Raw genomic sequence first — 19,648 nt, forward strand, 5'->3', positions numbered from 1 at the left:
TCAGCATCGCAAGCTTCAACAAAAAATTGAAGCTCTTTATTCACAAGGCTGTCCGATAACCCAGCAGTTTACAGACAGTCTGAAATTTATCGCTCGAGTTTTTCTTTTCTAGAGATATAGTTCAGATTAGAAATGAACATCCACATTCCACTTTCAAAGTACAACTAGAAATCAATACCATTATTAATGCCATCGGATGCACTCAGCAGAAAAACAGGAATTAACGTGTTTTAATTACAATTTACGCAATATTTCAGTGTTCCTTTTTTTCTTACGTACTCTCTAGCATTCTCTGCATTATAAAATAATAAATCCGGCTGAGGTTTGTTCGGTTGAAAGCAGAAATGATGTCATCTTGGCATAACTTGCGTAGTGATGATTTATGAGCCAATTTAATTCTTCTATTTCACTGTTTTTTTAGCATAGCATAAAGTTATCTTTTAATGCGCAGCTTTTACTTCTTTTTCCATACTTATAAGACGCTAAAAAAACTTGGGGCTGTATGTCGTTTCATCTACAAACCAAATTTATTCAGAATGCCCCCCCCCCCCCCCTTTAGAACATATCCTGTGTGACTGGGAACATCTTTTCAAAGCTATATATCGAATACAGACATATGAGGAGAAATGAACAGGATAATAGGTGTGAATAGCATATAACTGGCCAGTATATGCTAGGGGGAGTCTATTCTGAAGGGGGAGTCTTCAGAATATACAGTAGCGATTGAAGCTGAAACAGGTATACACTGACCACATGAGAAAAATAAGGCTGAAGAAACTTATCTAATTTTGGATGGAATATTTCTCTTCGACTTTTCGTACAGTTTCTTAAAGGAAATACAGCCCGCTATATTCTAACTGCTAGCAAAAGTAAAACGTTCTACTCACCAGAGATCTTCGGAGCAGCCGCTGTGCGATTTCAATTCTCTACTCCTTTTTATACTAAGTATCAGAGGATGCGTGTGTGTCTATCTTTCACGCGATGACGTCCGTTGTAGACATTTTATCTTCGCTCAAACACATTCCACGAAGGGCATACATTAATATCGGCCATTTACATGCACTGCGACAGCCATATATTATGCTCATGCGCAGACACAAACAGGCAGAAGAGAGCTGAGATTCCACGCGAGACTTATTAAGTGACGAAAGAAGGGACTAGACGACAAAATGTACAACACAATACCGGAAATGTCACTGCCCTACGCCCGACTGGACGCATGGTTGATACCTGAAATTCACGCCTAAAGCGAGCAGGACAATGAACGGAAGTTAAACTTTTCAAGCTGCATGTCACGAATACAGATTTCTAACAATCAATCTAACCATGCATTTATGCTGACTTTCCTAACGTATTTCTTGCCGATTGAAACAGGAGATTTTTTTTCTAAAGAAAGGCGTTTCTGTTTTCTGAAGTTGCTAATATCCGCCGCTTATTTTTTAGCAATGAATGTTTAGGGTATTGCAACTCTAGGCTTTCCTTCCCGATGTTGACTCATGGCTTTACATTTTTGTTGATTTCTAAAAAGACATCATTAAGAGTATGGCTGGAAATTCTCTAGGGCTGGTTGTTTGCGTCAGTAGATCGCGATTTAACGTTACGCCTTTCGTTACTGCCCCAGCAGTAATAAAAACAAACTGCCCTATTAGTCAGATCACCCTACCGATGTCGATGTCGTCGAAATTAAAACGTGGGCTGATTGCGAGGTGCGCTATGTCCCCGGTGATTTGCGCCATCAAATAGCGGATGTGAACCTTACATAACTAATGTATAGCATTTATTCTAATTACTTAAGCGCAAGCCATCCACGGTTTCGAAATGACAGCAACCTTTGCAACTCTTTCTTGCATTCTTACATAAGTTTTTCCAGTCGTTGGCTTGAGCTTAGAAAATGGACACAAAGCTATAAGTAAGTACCTTTTGTCTGCGAGACTCGACCAACGAGTATCCAATGCCTGAACAAATATAATTACTCGGCCTTCTGAACAAAATTTGTATCCGGAGATTCCGAGTGTCTCGAGATGTTCTTCCTATGTCGAATAAGCACTGTTAGGTCATTCTGAACGCGCCGATACTTGTTGTGGAACAGTGTTAATGCAGTGCTCAAAAAGTCTGATATTACAATATACAGTCCACTACTCCTTGTATTGTGATGGGCTGCGAGTATTCGTACACTCCTTTTGTGGAACCTACAATTCACAGAAACACCAAAAGCCTACCTGGTTGCCCATTTATTTTTGAAATAATAATATTAATTGTTTATTTTATGCCTATCATCAAAATGAATGTACATTACATGAAAAACAAAATTTGCTTTTGCAACCGATGTGCACTTCCGCTCAGGAATCAAAAATGGCATTTTAGTTCAGCTTATCAAGAAAGCACCTCAACGTAAAGCTGGGGAATAAACTGGTTACTCACGCGTCGATCCGCTCTTGTGTATAGTAGATAATTAACTGACTCCACTTTCAAACGGTAATAATTTTAAACAAAATCTTTGTTTCATTGGAACAAACATCAAAAGATTGTGATTACACTACTCGCTTCCGAGGGAAGAAACTTTTGTTTTCATTGAACGAAAAATGAAAAGTTTCTGCAGCCTCAGGTTAGCTGCAAAGCAATATACACCTATATTAGTCGCAGTTATTTTGGCTCACGTGTGTTCGTCTACAGTGGTACAGCTAGTTGAAAGGTATTTTTACTTGTCTAGGGGTACCCAGAAATGGTTGCCAGGCGCATTATTTCCGTGGTAAGTTTTTTATGAACGAATTTTTACGCATATTTTAATCTTCGAGCATAATAAGCAAAATATCAACACAACACTCATCAGGACGTTGGTAGAATCCTGCCAGTTGTCAAAAACGTGCCCTATTTTTTACGATTGCATTATTCTCTGCTCGGCGGGAGCCCAGGAGAAGATATTTAAAAGCAAGTCTTTGTTTCGCTTTTAACAGTAAAACCATTCCCACAAATGTGATCACAGCAGTGCCTTACAATATTCCTCACTTGCTTCAAAATTCAAAATAATTTCCAAGAAACATGAATTTGAATTCCACCCAGTGGCTAGTGGGTATAGTTTGTTTTTTTACTCCAGAAATTTCTCCTCTCATGCTAGTCGGCTCTTTTTTTCTCAAATCACAGATATCTCCTTCTGGCGCTCAGGTCAAAGGTGTACACTGTCAGGGCACCTAGGGCTTCAAATTGCAGTAGTGTGGATACCTTAGCGACACCACCCATTCTATGAAAACATCGGAACCTTTGATGTAATGTCAATTTAAGCCCGACAAAACAGCGAGCAAAAACAAAACTTACCAAGGGGGCAAGAGAGCATATATGGTATCAGTTCGGAGCCAGAAGTATTTTACAACCTAGAAAAATATACACACACTTAATTGTCCTGCTAACCAGCATACGCGGCATCAAGAGAGATTATGTCTTACAGTGAAGTAGAATACATGTTGGCACGTGGTATAGACCGCTACCTATGATACTAAACCAAAGCTAACATTGAGGAAGTGAAATGTATGCGCAATATGAAATATACATAGAATAATCCCTTTTACAGAGTTACAGATTTTGAATATGCAGTGAATGGCCATGTAATGGGCAAAAAAGATAATAAACCAACGGGAAATTATCAGTGACGATATGAAAAGATGCGCTCCGAATAGATAATGAAACTAAGTCTTCTAAGACAGAAACTAAATCTGGCTACAGTGGTATAGTGTTCTTAGCGCCTTTCGTCTTGTTTACGTAATGAAAGAGATAACGTGAACATGAAGCATACCGACCTATATTTCACGCCTTCCTCCGATTGGAAGATCGCAAGAAGATCGGCGCTGTAGCAGGGCTATATTATTTTTCAAAAGTTGCAGCTCTAACAGTTGCACCGCTACAAAAAAGGCAATCGAGAAGGAAAGTCAATCAGAATGATATCAAAGCAATAAAAAGCGCAAATGAAAGAGGCTGCAAGAAGCTCTAACGCCAACTACGGTTTACAAGAAAGCGAACATATCCAGACGAGCCTTGCAGAATGAATTTAATAGCTTAGACTGTAAATGCCACAACACCAGTTACTTCAGTGCGTAAAGAGCAATTTCCGGTAGTCCATATGTCTGGTGCCACTAGAGCAGGTGAGTAGAGATGTGTCCAGAAGACAACAATACGTAAAGATTTTGGCGGCCTCAAGATCAACACATCGCGACCGGTTTCAAGGGGCATTATGAGTCCGTACTTCAGCGTAAAGGGCAAAGTGGCCCAAATACAGGGTAGCAGAGCGTCGTACTTTAATTCGTCAAATTTGTTACGGCCCAACTCAAGAACAGCAGCAGCACCCTTTGCGCTAACATTTTTCTCTGCGCCAAAACTTAAGCTCTCGCTTCGATACACCACATCAAGTTTGTCGGGACGAACACCCCTCGACTAGTGCACACGAGGGAGGGTTACAGACGCACCCTTCTTGAGTGCAGTCTCCTCTGTTATCCAGCTGAGTGGGTATTGTTCCATCTACCCCTGCCTAGGCAAGGGGAGACGACATCCTTCGCAGTCTTCTAACTTATCCGCATAAGAGCGCATTGTATTGCACCGCAAGGAAGAGGAAGGGCGCCTCCAGACCTGTTTCCATTCACCCCAAAAGTAAACTTCCTTGTCTCCAGGTATCCCTGCCTTGTGACGAACAATTGCTCCAGGAGGGTTGTTAGGTCATTCGCAAGAGGAGTTTTGTGCCACGGCTTTCTGACGACGGCGGGGTTTTCACTCCGCGACCTTAGTGATGCTCTTGCATTAAATATACTTATTAGAAAAATCGGCTAATGCCCACACGTGCAACCTAGTTGCTTTTCTAGTAGCGAACAAAGGAGCCTCGCAATATACTGAATATCTTTATCAGCTCACTGTCATGAAAGACAACAGAAGGTTCGCTCATTTACGTTCCTGTGCTCTTGTGAAGGATACGACTCACTTATCTTTCGAGTTGCCTTTGTAAATAAAAAAAACGTTTTCATTCACTCGAGGAAAGAATTCGCGTTCATTCAATCCATTTTTTCAATCGAAGTATAGATGAATTGAAACAGAAAGAACAGTTCGAAAAGGAAAGTGGTCTAGTGCTTCATTGTACACAAGAATAAATTTTAACACGTTATTAAATCACCGATCTGATGCCTTGCTCCAAGCAGAGGTACTTTATCTTGATATACAATATATAAAGGATATAATGGCATTAGTATGCGTGCACATAGAATGCCAAAATGTATAAAAACCGCGATTTTTAAAAGTCGCACTTTAAGGTTTTCTTCTTCTCTTTTAAAAAAAATATACCGACATTTGTGCAGTGCTTCGGTCCTCGTGTGACTGCTGCAACCAAAACATTTAATGAGCCTATTCCCTCCACTGGGGAAGCGTTACGTCACTGCCAACGCGTTACACTAATGGTTGTACGGGTGGAGCTCATTCCTATCCATCTGTCTACAACCAGTCAACGCGTAATCCTGCACACGACGTCTAATCAAGTTCCGCCTTACTTCTCACTTCCGGCCTCGCGCTGCCTTCTCATTCGTCACGGTGACCTCAGTGGTCACCCATGTATTATGTCCCCCCCAATACGCACCCCAAGCTGCGCGCACCACAATGCTTCGATAATTGTCATTCATTAAATAAAGTTTTCATTTAGTGAATGAATGAATGAATCAATCAATCAATCTAGATATCCCGGTAACGTTGGCCGAGGATATACCAATCGGGAGTAGCTCTTTCGGCCGCGAGGGGAAGTTAGCGCTAGAGTGCGTGCGATATTTCTTAATAGGACTGAAATTAAATTTGACGACTTTAAGTGCGACGCTCTATTACCGTGCATTTGGGCCACTTTACTCGTCACGCAAAAGCTCGGAACTCGTATTCCAATATTGCAACTTCCACTCTGCCATGATGTGTTGCACTTGACGCTGCCAACAGCCGTAGATACCGCTCTCTTATGGACAGATTTTTATTCATTTGCCGTTTTGGATGCTAATCATTCGTGGTATCCAAAATTGTTCTGCACAAACTGAAATAACACAGGCTGTACGGTCGAATACAACTCAAGCACGCAGCGGATTTTCCCCCCAGATGAACCCCTTGCAGTTAATGGCGTCGACCGATTCTTATGCATTGCTAGCGCGACAATGCATGGAGGGGCGCTACAATGAAGAGAGGCGTCTCTCCACTACCATAGAGGGAAGGGATTATCCCCTTTCATATATCACTCCCTGCTTTGTCGCTCTAGCCGGTTCAGAAGTATCAGCCAACACCATTGGCTGGAAGGGGGTCTTTTGTCGGGGAAAAGCAGCTGCGTTCTTAAGTTGTACTCGATTATATAAATTATAGATTTAAAGATATATAATTCATTTTGCAAACCTGCTCTTAATATTTTACTTGGTCATAGGCCGGAGTGCGAGTAAAAACTTTTTGTGACCTCTTTCATTAGTTGCTTAAATTTCTTTTGGATCATGATGATGGATTCTTCTTCCCGATTATCTTCTTTAAAATAGTACTGCCGTTCGACCCACAAATACTGTGGCGATAGCGCTGCTGCAGTGCTGATGTTAGTACGGTTGTAAATTCACAGGCAGACATGAAATCTAGACCACCATTCTTCACGTTCAGGTTGTTTTTTTCATTAGGTGAACATGATGAAAGTCTCAGAAGACCACTGTACCACTGTAGCCAGACTTAGTTTCCCTTTTTGCGCTCTGTTAGGAGCGTATCTTTTCATATCGCCAATCATGTTGATTGCCTATAACATCAGCTCTCGCTGCTTATGCAAAAGTTGAGTGTGCAGACGTGTTTTTTTCTCTCTTTCTTTCTTTATTCAAATGCCCCAAAGGCCCTCTGGGAGAGAGTAATACAGAGGGATGGGGGAGGGGGCGCACACACCGCAATAACGACAACTTCTGAGAAAAATACCGCAAGCAGCAAAAAACGCACCACAAAATGCGCGAATGCGAATATTACCGGTGGGATGAAAGAGTTCGCACTGAAACAGAATAGAACAAGATGAGAATAGAGTACGAAAATTGAAACACCGGGGATCTAAAATACTAAAAGCAAGACAAAAAAAAGACAAATGTGAAAACCTGCATCCAAGTGGAGGGCAAAAGGTGTCACAGCAGTCCTGAACATGAATAACACAGCAGGAAAAAGACGTAGGCGTGACATTCTCATATGAGTACGCAGCATGTGATGAAATTGACCGGCTTCAACTTCAGTGTGAGTATCTGATTGTAGGACATTCCAGTCAACTATGGTTCTAGGCATGACTGATTGTGCGTAATGAGCTGAGGGACATGGCGATCGTTCGATATTGTAAGGATGATCTCGGCGAGGGAAGATGACAGGGGGTGACTGAAAGAAGTCTTTGTGCAAATGATTGTAATGATATTGTTTTTGAAAGAGGGATAGATTAGCATCTTTTCGTAGTAGTGATTAGGGGTGTAATTCTAAAATTGTAGCGGATGAAATGGATTTTATACAGGTGAGTGCTTGACGGAACACAGCTTGCCGCAAAAGGCTCAGAGTCCAGATCAGTCTGCACGCGCCTCCCTCTTCATCCTCCAAGTCCTCAGTAAGCCGCTACGCGGCGTAACAATATATATTGTGACGAAGAAGACGAAGCTGGCAGAATGCAGCTCCTGCGTGCGTTATGCTTGTCCTGTTTATTTTTGGTATTTCTGCTTTCTCTTGAAGGTTCTTTTCCCCAGCATTCTGCTATTTCTATTTATACTTAATTTATCAATTTATTTTTCCCCAGAAAACAAAGCCAAACAAACAAACAAATCTCAAAAACTCTCTATGCACCCCTCTTCTTGGCCGATCCTCCTCTTTGGGTATGCGCCATTCTACGAGGTGAACAACAACAACAACGGGCCGCTCGAGCTAGGCCAGCGGCCATTAAAATCATCTCACTGCCATCAGTCAACCCGTCTCATTCCTCGGCTGTCCGTCGTGTAACGTTTGATGTGAGGTGCGGAATTCATCCTGTCCTGGTACTGGAGCTACGGCACATGTGTCAGGCGTGGTCGTCGAACGTGAGTTCTTGGCCTGCGTCACCCGGCTCTTCCCCAGCCTTCCACACCCAAACCAATCTCGCCGTTGTACCCCCGCCCCGTCTAACGCCCAGACCACTCGACACTACGAACTGAACCTTACTCATTGATCCGACCTGCGGACCCCACCGACCCGAGACGCTGCCCATACGCGACGACACCGTTTCCCTCTGCCCATGCCGTGCGGCGCGTCCTGTGGCCTCGTCCGTCGGCTCCTGGTGACATGCAGCCCGGAAGCTTCGCGGTCTAGGAATCGTACAGCCCTCTCCTTCATTGTGGCAGCCAGCACCTGACCACTTTCTCCTTCCTGTCCCACAATCCTCTGAAGCTCTTCACTATTTCGCGCGTCTGTTTGTGAGCGATCGGGACGATCGCTCGGTGGCTCCAGGTAATGTGACGAAGAAGACGAAGCTGACAGGGGCGCGGGACCATAGAGTTTCTTACTACTACCTAGAGGGAAAGCTGGCGGCGCTGCACTTCAGCCAACATGGACGCTCAAAGCATCATGGGGCGGTGAGCTACTTGTTGCGGCACAGTCGTAGTTTTTCGGGAACACAGAGTGGCAGTACTAAGGCGTTTCATTCCGAAAACGTAGTTCGTGTGTGCGCAGACGACTTTCGCGCGAATGCAGTGTGCAAAAGCCATAGTAGTGAAGACGCGACGACACACGACGCCAATAAAAGGTTTTACTCTTCCGAAATGCCATTAAAAAAACATCTTAAAGTGTCTAAGCAACAACATTTTTTTTAAAGCATATTTACTTTGAAAAGTGCGCCTGTTAATTACGAAATATTAGTTTTTATAGTGTTCATTACTTGGCCAATAGGAGAGCGAGTCGTCTCTTATTTTGGGCAAACTTTGCACTTAAATGCTTTTTTGCTCGTTTGTTGCAATCATTAGACAAGATATTGAATGTTAGGACGTTTGTGGTTATCAAACAGCTTTATTTTTCCATTATTTTTTGGCCAAAAGTTGCAGTTCCGCAACAAGTAGCTCACCGCCCCATGATGCTTTGAGCGCCCATGGTGGCTGAGGTGGTCACGTGGGGTCTCCATGCAAACTCCCATAGACGGCTTGCCAGCTTTCCCTCTAGGTAATAGTAAGAAACTCTATGCGCGGGACGGAGGGCTCGGGCTAGGCCAGTGGCCATTAAAATCATCTCATAGCCATCAATCAACTCGTCTCATTTTTCGGCTGGCCGTCATGTAACAATATATTTCCAGTTGCGCTTGAATTTCACCTTTGTATATTAGTTTTTGATCGTGCATGCTAAGCGTAGCGGACTGTAATACGTACGAAAATATAATTTGTTTCCTTGTTAAACAAACATCATTGATGCTTCACACTCTGCTCGGCAGTACCCGACTGATATATGCAAATATGCTTGGTTTATGATTTATGGGGGTTTAACGTCTAAAAGCGACTCAGGCTGTGAAAGACGCAGTAGTGATGGGCTCTGGAAATTACGACCACCTGGGGATCTTTACCAGCACTGACATCGCACAGTACACGGGCCTCTAGAATTCACCTCCATCGAAATTCAACCGCCTCGGCCAGGATCTAACCCGCGTCTTTCGAGTCAGCAGCCGAGTGCCACAACCTCTCAGCCACCGTGGCAGCGTATGCGTATGCATGTGTAAGCTTAAAATTCCATCCGCCTGCAAATTGAAACCAAAAATGTTTTCATGCCACCTGGGTTAGTTTTGCTCCAGCTCGCTTTTTTGACGTGGTTTAGTTGAGAGGTCTTGAAAGGCTCTCTTGTCTGTAGATAATGGGCGATGTCGGTAATGAGTCTAATGCATTCTGCAGCGCTAGGTGCCTTGACATTACACGCTTTCGACATGGGTGCCAGAGTGCCTTAATTGTGATTAGAGAACATAAGCCCCAAAGAGCAACAGACAAGATGTTTCTAAAATATAAATAAAAAACCTTACACTGTGTAGTAACTAGAGGACATTTAAATTCATGTTTCTTCGAAATTAATTCTAATTATGAAGCAGCAGCGGTAATCGTAAGTTACATCTATGACGACATTGACTGGAATGACCTAGTAATTCACAACGTAGAAAGTCATGCCTTTACAGCTCTCGTCGTGCGCCGACCGGTGAAGCCTGCGGTTGAAATCAATAGGGCACGTTTTTGACATTGACTAGCAGAACGCTACAAACGTTCTTGGAGTGATGTTAGGATGTATATCGCGTAATAAGTGCAACCTTATGATATACGAAAGAAAAAGTTTTCATAAAGAACATGGCACTGAAAAGGAATGCGCTTGTCCGGTACTCGCGGCATCTTCGCAAGAGCAAAAATACCTTTCAACCTATTGTACCATTATAGAAGAACACACGCAGTACAACAGAACGACGTCTGGCGTAGGTGTCTACTGGTCTGTAGCCAAGGTAAGGTCTCAGCTCTTTTTATTTTTAATTGTCTTTCAAACAAAGCAACACTTTTCTCTATCTGCAGCGCAATGCTGGAGTTACACTTAAGCAATTGAAATAAATTCTCGACATCAGTTCCTTTGATTTTGAGCCAGTGTTTGGTGACGCAAAAGCAGCGGGGTTACGGCGCACCCTGCATTTAGTCCGCGTCATCGGGAGGCCGACTTCACTTGCGAGCGAGTTCCTTTGAATACCGCTGTGGCAGTAACGGAGGCGTAACGTTAAATCGCGCTCTGCTAAGACAAATAATCACCGTTAGAGAATGTATAGGTGCAGGGTAATAACAATTTTAGCCAACATGTTCCTAATGAAAGCTTTGGAGACCGTGCTACATATTCAACAGCCAAAGAAAGGTATATGAAAGAAGTTTGCCTCGTAAAAAAGTTTGCCGCTGTTAGTTGAAAAAAATTACAATTAAAACTCTATTATGTTCCTTGATTTCACTTCATTTACTCCTTTATTCCTTTGCAGAGTTCAACAAGTATGAAGCCATGAATGAAAAGCCAAGGGAAAACCTAAAGAGACTGAATGCCCCAATCATTTCGTGTTGAAAAACAAGAAGCAGGCTCAGAAAGCAAATGTTTTTAATTAGCGAAAGAAATGTCCCCTCGTACGCTGCTAGGTCAACTCAAACTGAAAATAAATATGTTAGGACAGCCAGTATGACCGCTAGGTTCTCTTCATTCATAGAAATACGTATTTGTGACATGCCGCTTTAAAGCTCAACGTTAGTTCAATGTCCCCTTCGCTCTAGGCGTGTATTTCACTTATCAACCAGTGCATCCAGTGCGCGTCGGACAGTGACATTTTCTCTATTATCTTGTACATTGTGTCGTCTAGTTCCTTCTTCGTCAGTTAATATGTCTCTCTTGAAATCTCAGATCTCCTCTCTGTCTTTGTGTCTACGCATAGGCATAATATCTGGCTTTCGCAGTGCATGTAAATGGCCGATATTAATGTATGGCCTTCATAGCATGCGTTCGCGCCAAGATAAAATGTCGACCACTGAAGTAATCGCACAAAAGAAAGACACGCACACCCACTGATAGTGAGTATAAAAAGGAGCAGAGAATTGACACCGCACAGCACCTGCTCGGAAGATCTCTGGTGAGTAGCACGTTTTACTTTTCTTAGCAGTTTGAGTATAGCGGGTTCTAATTCGTTAGAGGTACTGTACAAGAGGTCGCACAGTAATTTTCCATCCCAAATTAACCCCGTTTCTTCTGCCTTAGTTTCTTCATTACCAACGTAATTCTCAACAGTCTAACAATAGAACAGCAGTTCGCATTTGGTAGCGAGGTGTTTGAAGTATTAAGATAATACATCTAATTATGGTCTACCAGGGTCTTTAAGGTATTAAAGTAAACTGGAGTGAAGTAGTGACCGCTGATCCTGATCGTGAGGTGGAAATAACAAGAAGACTAAAAATGGGATGGAACGCGTATGGCAGGTTCTCTTCTGTCATCAATGGCAGTTTGCTAATATCCCTCAGCCGCCGCGGTGGCTCAGTGGCTATGGTGCGCGGCTGCTGATCCAAAAGACGCGGGTTCCATCCCGGCCACGGCGGTTAAATTTCTTTGGAGGAGAAATTCTAGAGGCCCGTGTACTGTGCGATGTCAGTGCATGTTAAAGAACCCCAGGTGATCGAAATTTCCGGAGCCCTCCACTACGGCGTCTTTCATAGCCTTAGTCGCTTTGGGACGTTAAACCCCTTAAAACCACAAAACCAAAACCATATCCCTCAAAAGAAAAGTCTAGAAGAGCTGTATCTTACCGGTAATCACATATGGGGCAGAAACCTGCAGGCTAAGAAAGAGGGTTCAGCTTAAGTTAAGAATAACGCAGCGAGGTATGGAAATAAAAATGATAATTGCAACGTTAAGAGATCGGAAGCGGACGGAGTGGGTGAGGGAACAAAGACGGGTTAATTATATCCTAGTCGAAATCAAGAGGAAGAAATGGGCTTGGGCAGGGCATGTAATGCGAAGGCAAGATAACCGCTGATCCTTAAGGGTAACGGAGTGGATTCCAAGAGAAGACAAACACAGCAGGGGGCCGCAGAAAGTTAGGTGGGCGGATGATATTAAGAATTCTGCAGGGATACGGTGCCCGCAAGTGGCAAATGACAGGGTTAACTGGACAGTCATGGAAGAGGCCTTTGCCCTGCAGTGGGAGAAGTCAGGCTGATGATGATGGTGATGACGGTGATGACGGTGATGAGTTTTTTTCTTCTCGGCACTGCATTTCTGTTTCTGTTTGAATCGCTACTGTATAAAATGAACTCTTCCCTCTTAGTAGCCAGTTATATGCTGTTCTCAGCCATTATCCTGCTGATTTCTCTTGAGATGTTTGTGTTTCGTGAGTCGATATTTTGCAGCTTATGTACGCTTAGTGGTTCAGACGGTGTTATTTGTGTTGCAAGAATCTATTTGATGCATAGTGCTACGCGTCCCGTAAAGCTCAGTTGCTTTTATTTCATATATACCCCTAAAAGATGTTTCCAGTCACACATGGTGCGTTCTAAATAATCCTTAATAAATTTGGTTTGCAGACGAAACTACTTACAACCCCCCGTATTCTAGCATCTGATAAGCATGGGAAAAGAAGTAAAATGTGCGCATTAAAAGATAATTTTATGCTATGCTATAAAACAGTTAAGAACAAGAATTTAATCGACTAAAGTGCTCACTACGCAAGTTATACCAAGATGACGCAATTTATTCTTTCAACAGAACAAACATCAACAGAATTTACAATTTTATAATGCACAGAATACATGAAATTACTTGAGAAAAACTAACACAGAAATACTGCTACAATAATAATGAAAACACAAGTAAATTACTGTTTTTCTGCTGAGCGCATCCTACGTCATTAATAACGGTACACATTTCTGGTTCTATTGTGAAAGTCGAATGTGGTTATTTATTTCTAATGTTGATTGTGTGTTCTGAAAAAACGAGCTGGAACGAGAAATGTCACTCTGTCTGGAAACTGCTGGGTTATCGGACAGTCTTGTGAATCAAGAGCTTCAATTTTTTGTTGAAGCTTGCGATGCTGAAAAACTTGTGACCTTCACGTCAGATTTCCCCGCTGCTTCGTAAACATTGCAAGCGTTTTCTCTTAATCTTACAGCATGGGAAAAGCAGGAAACCTTGCCTCAGCACTTGGCATGCACGCTGAAGAGAGTTAATGTTTAACGTATTCCTTGAAAGTAATGAGCCAAGAGCACTTTCTTTCCCTGCAATGAGCTTTGAGTGACGACTTTATTACAGGTCCAACCAAACATTGCGCCCCAATATTGCATAGACATGTTAAATGCAACCTCTTTAAATTTAAACTCGGCACGTGTCCTTCTCTCTATTTATTTCTTATTTGTTGGTCCCTGCAGCTAAGCTTCACCATGAAGACCTGCCTGTGGCTCACCCTCCTCTCTCTCATCGCCGTTGCTTGTGAGTATGCAAAAATTTTGGGGGGATTTGGAAAATTCCTATTTCGCTGTACTAGTCGTGACCAGAATGAAACCAACATTTATACGCAATGCTCGTTTACTGTGGAATGGCTTCCCTTTCAGTGAAAGGCTACTTTATAATTTAGCAGTATTTGAACGTGCGCAAAGCCTGATTGTGTACCTATGAGGATTGGTAAATTAACCGGAAGCAAACGTGAGAATCACAACTTCAGGAAACGTCCAAATACGGTAGTGGGTGTAAGTACAAGTTCTTCTGTAATTCAAAAAGCGGCGTAGCATTAAAGGCCTTTAAAGATAGCGAGGGGAAGAAATAATTTTTGCGTTCGCGCCATATTTAAATGGCATTGTTCGGAGCGAAGGCGGCCCTCCAGATGATTAAGTAAAGGTTTTGACGCTGTTTGGAATCGCCACTGATTCTCTATTGATCTATGCATTCAGCCTGGAGAAATGACTGTTTAAAGTGTGGAGCCTACCAGTAATGACTGAATGTACAGGAGAGAAATAATATTATGCCATTACGTGCAAATTTTCAAGCACCACCACTGAAAGCATGTACCATCTCTTCGACGCCAGTCAGGCGTAGTTGCGCTTGAAAATGTTAGAAGTATCCTACATTCCGTGAATAACGCCTTTTTCATTAATTGAAAATCGACGTTTTTATATAGTTCTCACTAGTGCTAAAACTTGTGGAAATTATGAATTTTCTTTTTAAAGCTGTGGCCACTCGTGATTAGAAATATGGCTGTTACGTATTTACAAAAATTTATTGTACCGAGAGATCTCATAATGTTTTTCTCATATTCCTTTCATGCCTGATGAAGACGGAGCTGCAGTGTAAGTACCGTAGTTATTACTCCCGTTGATAGGTATTCTCGGTCCAGCATTCAGAGAAATAATATCAGAACGATTCTGTTTTCCCGTCCCCTCAACAGAGCCCCGCAAGTGGACCTCCAAAAACCAGTTCTGTCGAAAGGTGAGAATTGCTTCCGTTGAAACCGAGGCGTAAAAATTTCACTGGCGTATAAATTGTCTTCAACCGACAAAAAAAAAGGAAACCTTAACTTTTCTCCGCAATAATTCGCAACATGCTTCTATTTCGATACAATTCCAAACATTACCCCAAGATCCCATATAAAAGGGAGTAACTTTGATAACAAATAAATTATTCTGGTTTCAAATGAACAGCTTTTCCGGACCATTCTGCGCAGCTTAATGAAGGAACAAGCGCAAAGGAACAGACTTTGGAACGAACACAGCCGCTGATGTTATTTCGCGGAAACAACGCAAGCAGCACAAATTATAGGGCTCCTGTAGATCTGTCCTGGGAGTCTGGGAATAGGGTAACCTCTCTAGTATCATCGTTTCATAATTCTGAAAATATCTGGGCAATTCTGAATTGGGCTTGCCCCTATTGATTACACATGCGTCCCGTATTAGGCACTAGAAGCTCCAACTTTGGCTCAGTTTATTTTATTTTAAGGTGACGAGCATTCGTTCTGGGTTAGTTCGGGGGAGTTGTACTGAAAACATCTGAGCTAGGTGAAATAGAGCTGCCCTTTGCTATCGGAAAGTGTTATCGTAAACCCAAGGGCCGTAGTGGGGCTGGAAATCGGACGGTTCTGCATGATGCCCACAAAAACTTCTTCCAGTGTACTGAGGGCATATACAACGCAAATATTGGTTTTATGCATTAAGAACCTGAGAACCTGAGGGCTGTAAAGCGGGCGTGCTCACATTGGGCCCAAAAGGCTCTCATCTGGGATTCATGCGGGCAGGCTCCACGCAATTTCATGGCTTCATGCAAGAAGAACCTTGGCTAGGCTTAGTAGGGCAGTTCGAAAAAAAACGACTGTAGGTCCGAAAGCGGCCATAGAACTCGCATTGCTCCCTTTAGGTGAAGCGACTAGCCCTGAAAATACCCACCTCGGCTCCACTAGAGAATACCCAACAGTTGCTTACCCCTGGCGAAGACGCGTCTGAACTCTTCCCGCATTGGTATTGCACTCTTTCCGTATTGCTAGTAAATGTTGGCAGCCCAAATGCTGCTGTCCACATGGGTCTCAAGGGGCCCCAATAGCGCGTCATCTAAGGGCAGCTCACACGGACCCCATCTGGGAACCAGCTCTAGAACCTGCTTGTTTCTCACATGAACTCACCACACTGACCCCACAGGGGCTCCCAAGATATGCCTGCAGCGGCCACAATTCAGACCCGCTTTGTGCTAATTGAAAATGCTTCATTCTCACCCCCTTACCTGTGCTTTCTTCCGAAAATAGCAGATATACAGGTAGCACAAGCAAGGATGGGAGCTGTCAGTTTCTATAAGAAAACACATTTTGATGTTATCTCTGCAATAAGCTTAATGTGGCTAACTGGCATAACTCGTCGAGGGAAAGGTAGTTGGAAAAAAGGAGAAACTATGTGTGCCAATAAAGCATGAAGAGTAATTGATCGTTGAGTGGTCAGAACGTGTTCTTTTTCATATAGGGGCTAACTTTACCATTACGTGGTGCTTTCTTTTTCTTCATTATAGAGCGATTATTTTCGTGATGTTAAAAATATGTAACCGGACGTTGTGTGCCACCGTTCAGATTGCACGATCCTTCTATTATATTCTAAACCTGACTACCGTGAATGCGTTATGCGCCTGCATGAATACAATCACACTTCTTGTGTGTTCTCCCTTTTGCTCGAAAAGAGCCACTAGAGCTTACCTCATTTATGAATCGAGATCGCTATCACAGGAGGTCCGAAGAAGGTGTCTTTAATTTGAAGTATAAAATTTTAACGTTGACAGTACGCCTGAGGGTATCCGTGCCTATCGAATCCGTGTATGTGTGGCCACATTGTCTTCACATGAGTTGTGTACTTAGTCTTAAACTTGCAGTGTCCTGCTATTTTATTATAGCGTCACCATCCTACATTTTAAATTTCTGCTTGTGCTTTCCACTCATCTTCATTTTATGGGGAAAGATAAGAACGCAGAATGCACTGTTCATTCTGTGGACATTCCCGCGATTAGGCAGAGTTACTAGTAGGCCTATTTTCAGAAGAATGTTGGGATCATTCCTTAAACACATCAAAAATACTGCGTTTCCACACTTAGATCTATTACATTTCATAAACACAACCCTGGCTAACACGTTCAAGAGAAGTGTTAATTAATTCGTTGGAGAGAAAGCTTCAGTAATTGTTTATGCATCACACCTGTAGAACTTACGGCAGCTGCACCATACCAGCACCTAAGCCCCATGTCTTAGGTATCATCGACCTCATGATAGCTTTGCACTCTATCTGCTTCCAGACTAAGTAATTTGCTTGTGCAGAAGAATAGGTGCTTTCAAGAGAATTATGATTATATATGCACCTAAAATTTTTCCGGCCTGCAGAGGACGAAGCTGCAGTGATGCTGAAGGCTGGAAAAAGTCTGGAGAGCGTCGGCCGTCTCCTCCGGGGCGATGCAAGCTTGACCAAGGAAGAGCAAGAAGAAGTGCTACAGGTCTTGAGTGCTCTCACGAATGGAGAAGGTGCCCTGAGTGGGGAAGAAGCTGAGTACTTCTTGCCAATCATCATCCGTGGCGTCGTCTCGGGTGCCATCTCTGCTGGAGTCCAGAAGTTGTTCAAGAAGCTGGGATAAACGAAAATCGTCGGAAATGCCCCAATCTGTCCCAATAATGTTATTTTTAAGAACATCAAAATAGAAAAGCACTGAATACTTTTTTCCTTCCGTGAGTTGCGCTAAATATAAAAATATTTCGTCAATTATCTACAAATGTTCATTCTTTCTTTTCTCTATTTAAAATTTTTATGCATGCGGACTGGTACACACAAACGTTTCTCGCGTGTAAGGTATCAAACTTCAAAATTATACGCTTACTTTAAGTAAGCATGCTGTGTATTGTAAAAATTTATTATAGCGGTTAGGAAGTGATAAAAGACAAGCAGCATAATTTTCAAGCTAGAAACTGAAATACTGTCATTACCTGCAAAAGGAGAGGCACAAACGCAGACAAACACATTGATAGAAAATAACGATCATATACCAACAACTAAATGACCTTGCAGCAAAGAATTGTGAAGGACGTCCTAGGCTACTGTTCCGGAGGTTCAGGGTTTGATTCTGGCAGCAGCGGAGGGATTGCGGTGGAGGTGAAGCACAAAAGGCGGCCACGCACTCTTTAATGCCAGTAAAAGTTAAAAGTCCCCATGCGAACGAAATTAATCCCCAGGCCTTCAAAACAGCACCTATTTTACTGTTTATCGTTTAGGTGTTCTGCAAAGGTGTGCGACAGTTACTGAGCACATTTCTGCTCTCAAAAGAGAGGCGCCTGCATGACAGATACTTTCAAAGCTGTGCATCAACGCCCATCAAAGAAGCGAACTATATGTAACATCATATCTTATCGTGATTGCTCAGACTGGCTGCTCCGCAATGTTCTTGCTTTTCTTTCTATGCCACATCCCTCGTGTTTTGATATTTCGTCTTTCAACACTCGCTTAATGGATAACCCGTGCTAAGTTATCTGTTAGTGAGTAGCATGATTACTGCGTAATAATAATGCGCTATGCTCCTCACAAGTCCGGAGTCCATGATAACAGCTTCGTGGAAGAAAGTCGAAACGTGGACACGGAAGCTAAGCTATGGCTACCAAATAATTTCATTTTCCCGCAAGAAGAAACGGATGCAGTCAGTAGCAGCCTATTTTCATTTCTGTAACGAAGAAATAAACCTCCTAATATGCAGCATTCACATTATCAGCACGCTTGCATGAAAGGCATAGAAGGCTGTCTGGTCTATGTCTCTCAGCTCTTCGGAGCCAGAAGATTCAGTTAGCTCTATTTTAGTTGGCCTTTGTGTTTCTACTAAATGTTTGTTTCTTGAAGTCAGCGATGAAATTGGTGTCCTTCATTCGAAGGTTGTGTTCAAACACAGACCAAATTAAAAGCGGTTACTTATTGCTTCATAGTTCACAAGACCAAATACATTACTACCGGTTGCCTTGCTTGAAATATTGGTGATTAACATTTATGTACCCAACAGAACAGAAACAGATTGTTTCTTCTGTAGCACACGTGCAGCCTGGTTGAGAGTTTTTAAATACAGCGCATTTTTGTGTTGTGCAAGATTTGTGTTCTTCTAAATTAAATTTTCATTTGTGGCCTGCGCTTCAGACAGAGATTTTCATGTGTAGCCAGAGCAGTTTCTAAGTCACCCAGTTTCTAAGTCACCCAAATGACGGCGCGGAATGCCGCTGCCGCGCCGCGGTGGCTCAGTGGCTATGGTGCTCGGCTGCTGACCCAAAAGACGCGGGTTCGATCCCGGCCGCGGCGGCTAGAATTTCTTTGGAGCAGAAATTCTAGAGGCCCGTGTACTGTGCGATGTCAGTGCACGTTAAAGAACCCCAGGTGGTTGAAATTTCCGGAGACCTTCACTACGGCGTCTCTCATAGCCTTAGTCGCTTTGGGACGTTAAACTCTACAAAACCAAACCAATGCCGCTGCCAACCCTTTGCACGAGTGGTGCACGACGCGCGCTCTTCTATCAGCCTCAATTACGAAGTGTAACCTGTTACGCGATCGCTTGCGCACTCACTACCTTGCCCTCCTTCCTCGTCTTTATCTGCGATTCTGGGCTCAACCTTGATTAAGACAACCCC

General features: G+C 42.9%; 1 protein-coding gene across 1 annotated transcript; it reads left to right on the plus strand.

Moving 5' to 3' along the window:
- Nucleotides 1–13,922: 13,922 nt before the first annotated feature.
- LOC149343769 (uncharacterized) lies at nt 13,923–17,628 on the plus strand. Its single transcript, XM_089542473.1, has 4 exons — nt 13,923–13,971; nt 14,813–14,825; nt 14,924–14,964; nt 17,381–17,628. The coding sequence occupies exons 1-4, from the start codon at nt 13,923–13,925 to the stop codon at nt 17,626–17,628; spliced, it is 351 nt and encodes a 116-aa protein (XP_089398599.1).
- Nucleotides 17,629–19,648: the final 2,020 nt, after the last annotated feature.

Source organism: Amblyomma mixtum, chromosome 5 (genome assembly GCF_055824585.1).
Source record: "Amblyomma mixtum isolate Tamu chromosome 5, ASM5582458v1, whole genome shotgun sequence".
Taxonomy (NCBI): Eukaryota; Metazoa; Arthropoda; class Arachnida; order Ixodida; family Ixodidae; genus Amblyomma; species Amblyomma mixtum.

Bases quoted from the DNA above. Each gene is read 5' to 3' on its own strand.
- LOC149343769 (XM_089542473.1), top strand. From the start codon at position 13,923: ATGAAGACCTGCCTGTGGCTCACCCTCCTCTCTCTCATCGCCGTTGCT. The intron at 14,965-17,380 runs GTGAGAATTGCT...TCCGGCCTGCAG, and splicing joins AAAACCAGTTCTGTCGAAAG to AGGACGAAGCTGCAGTGATG.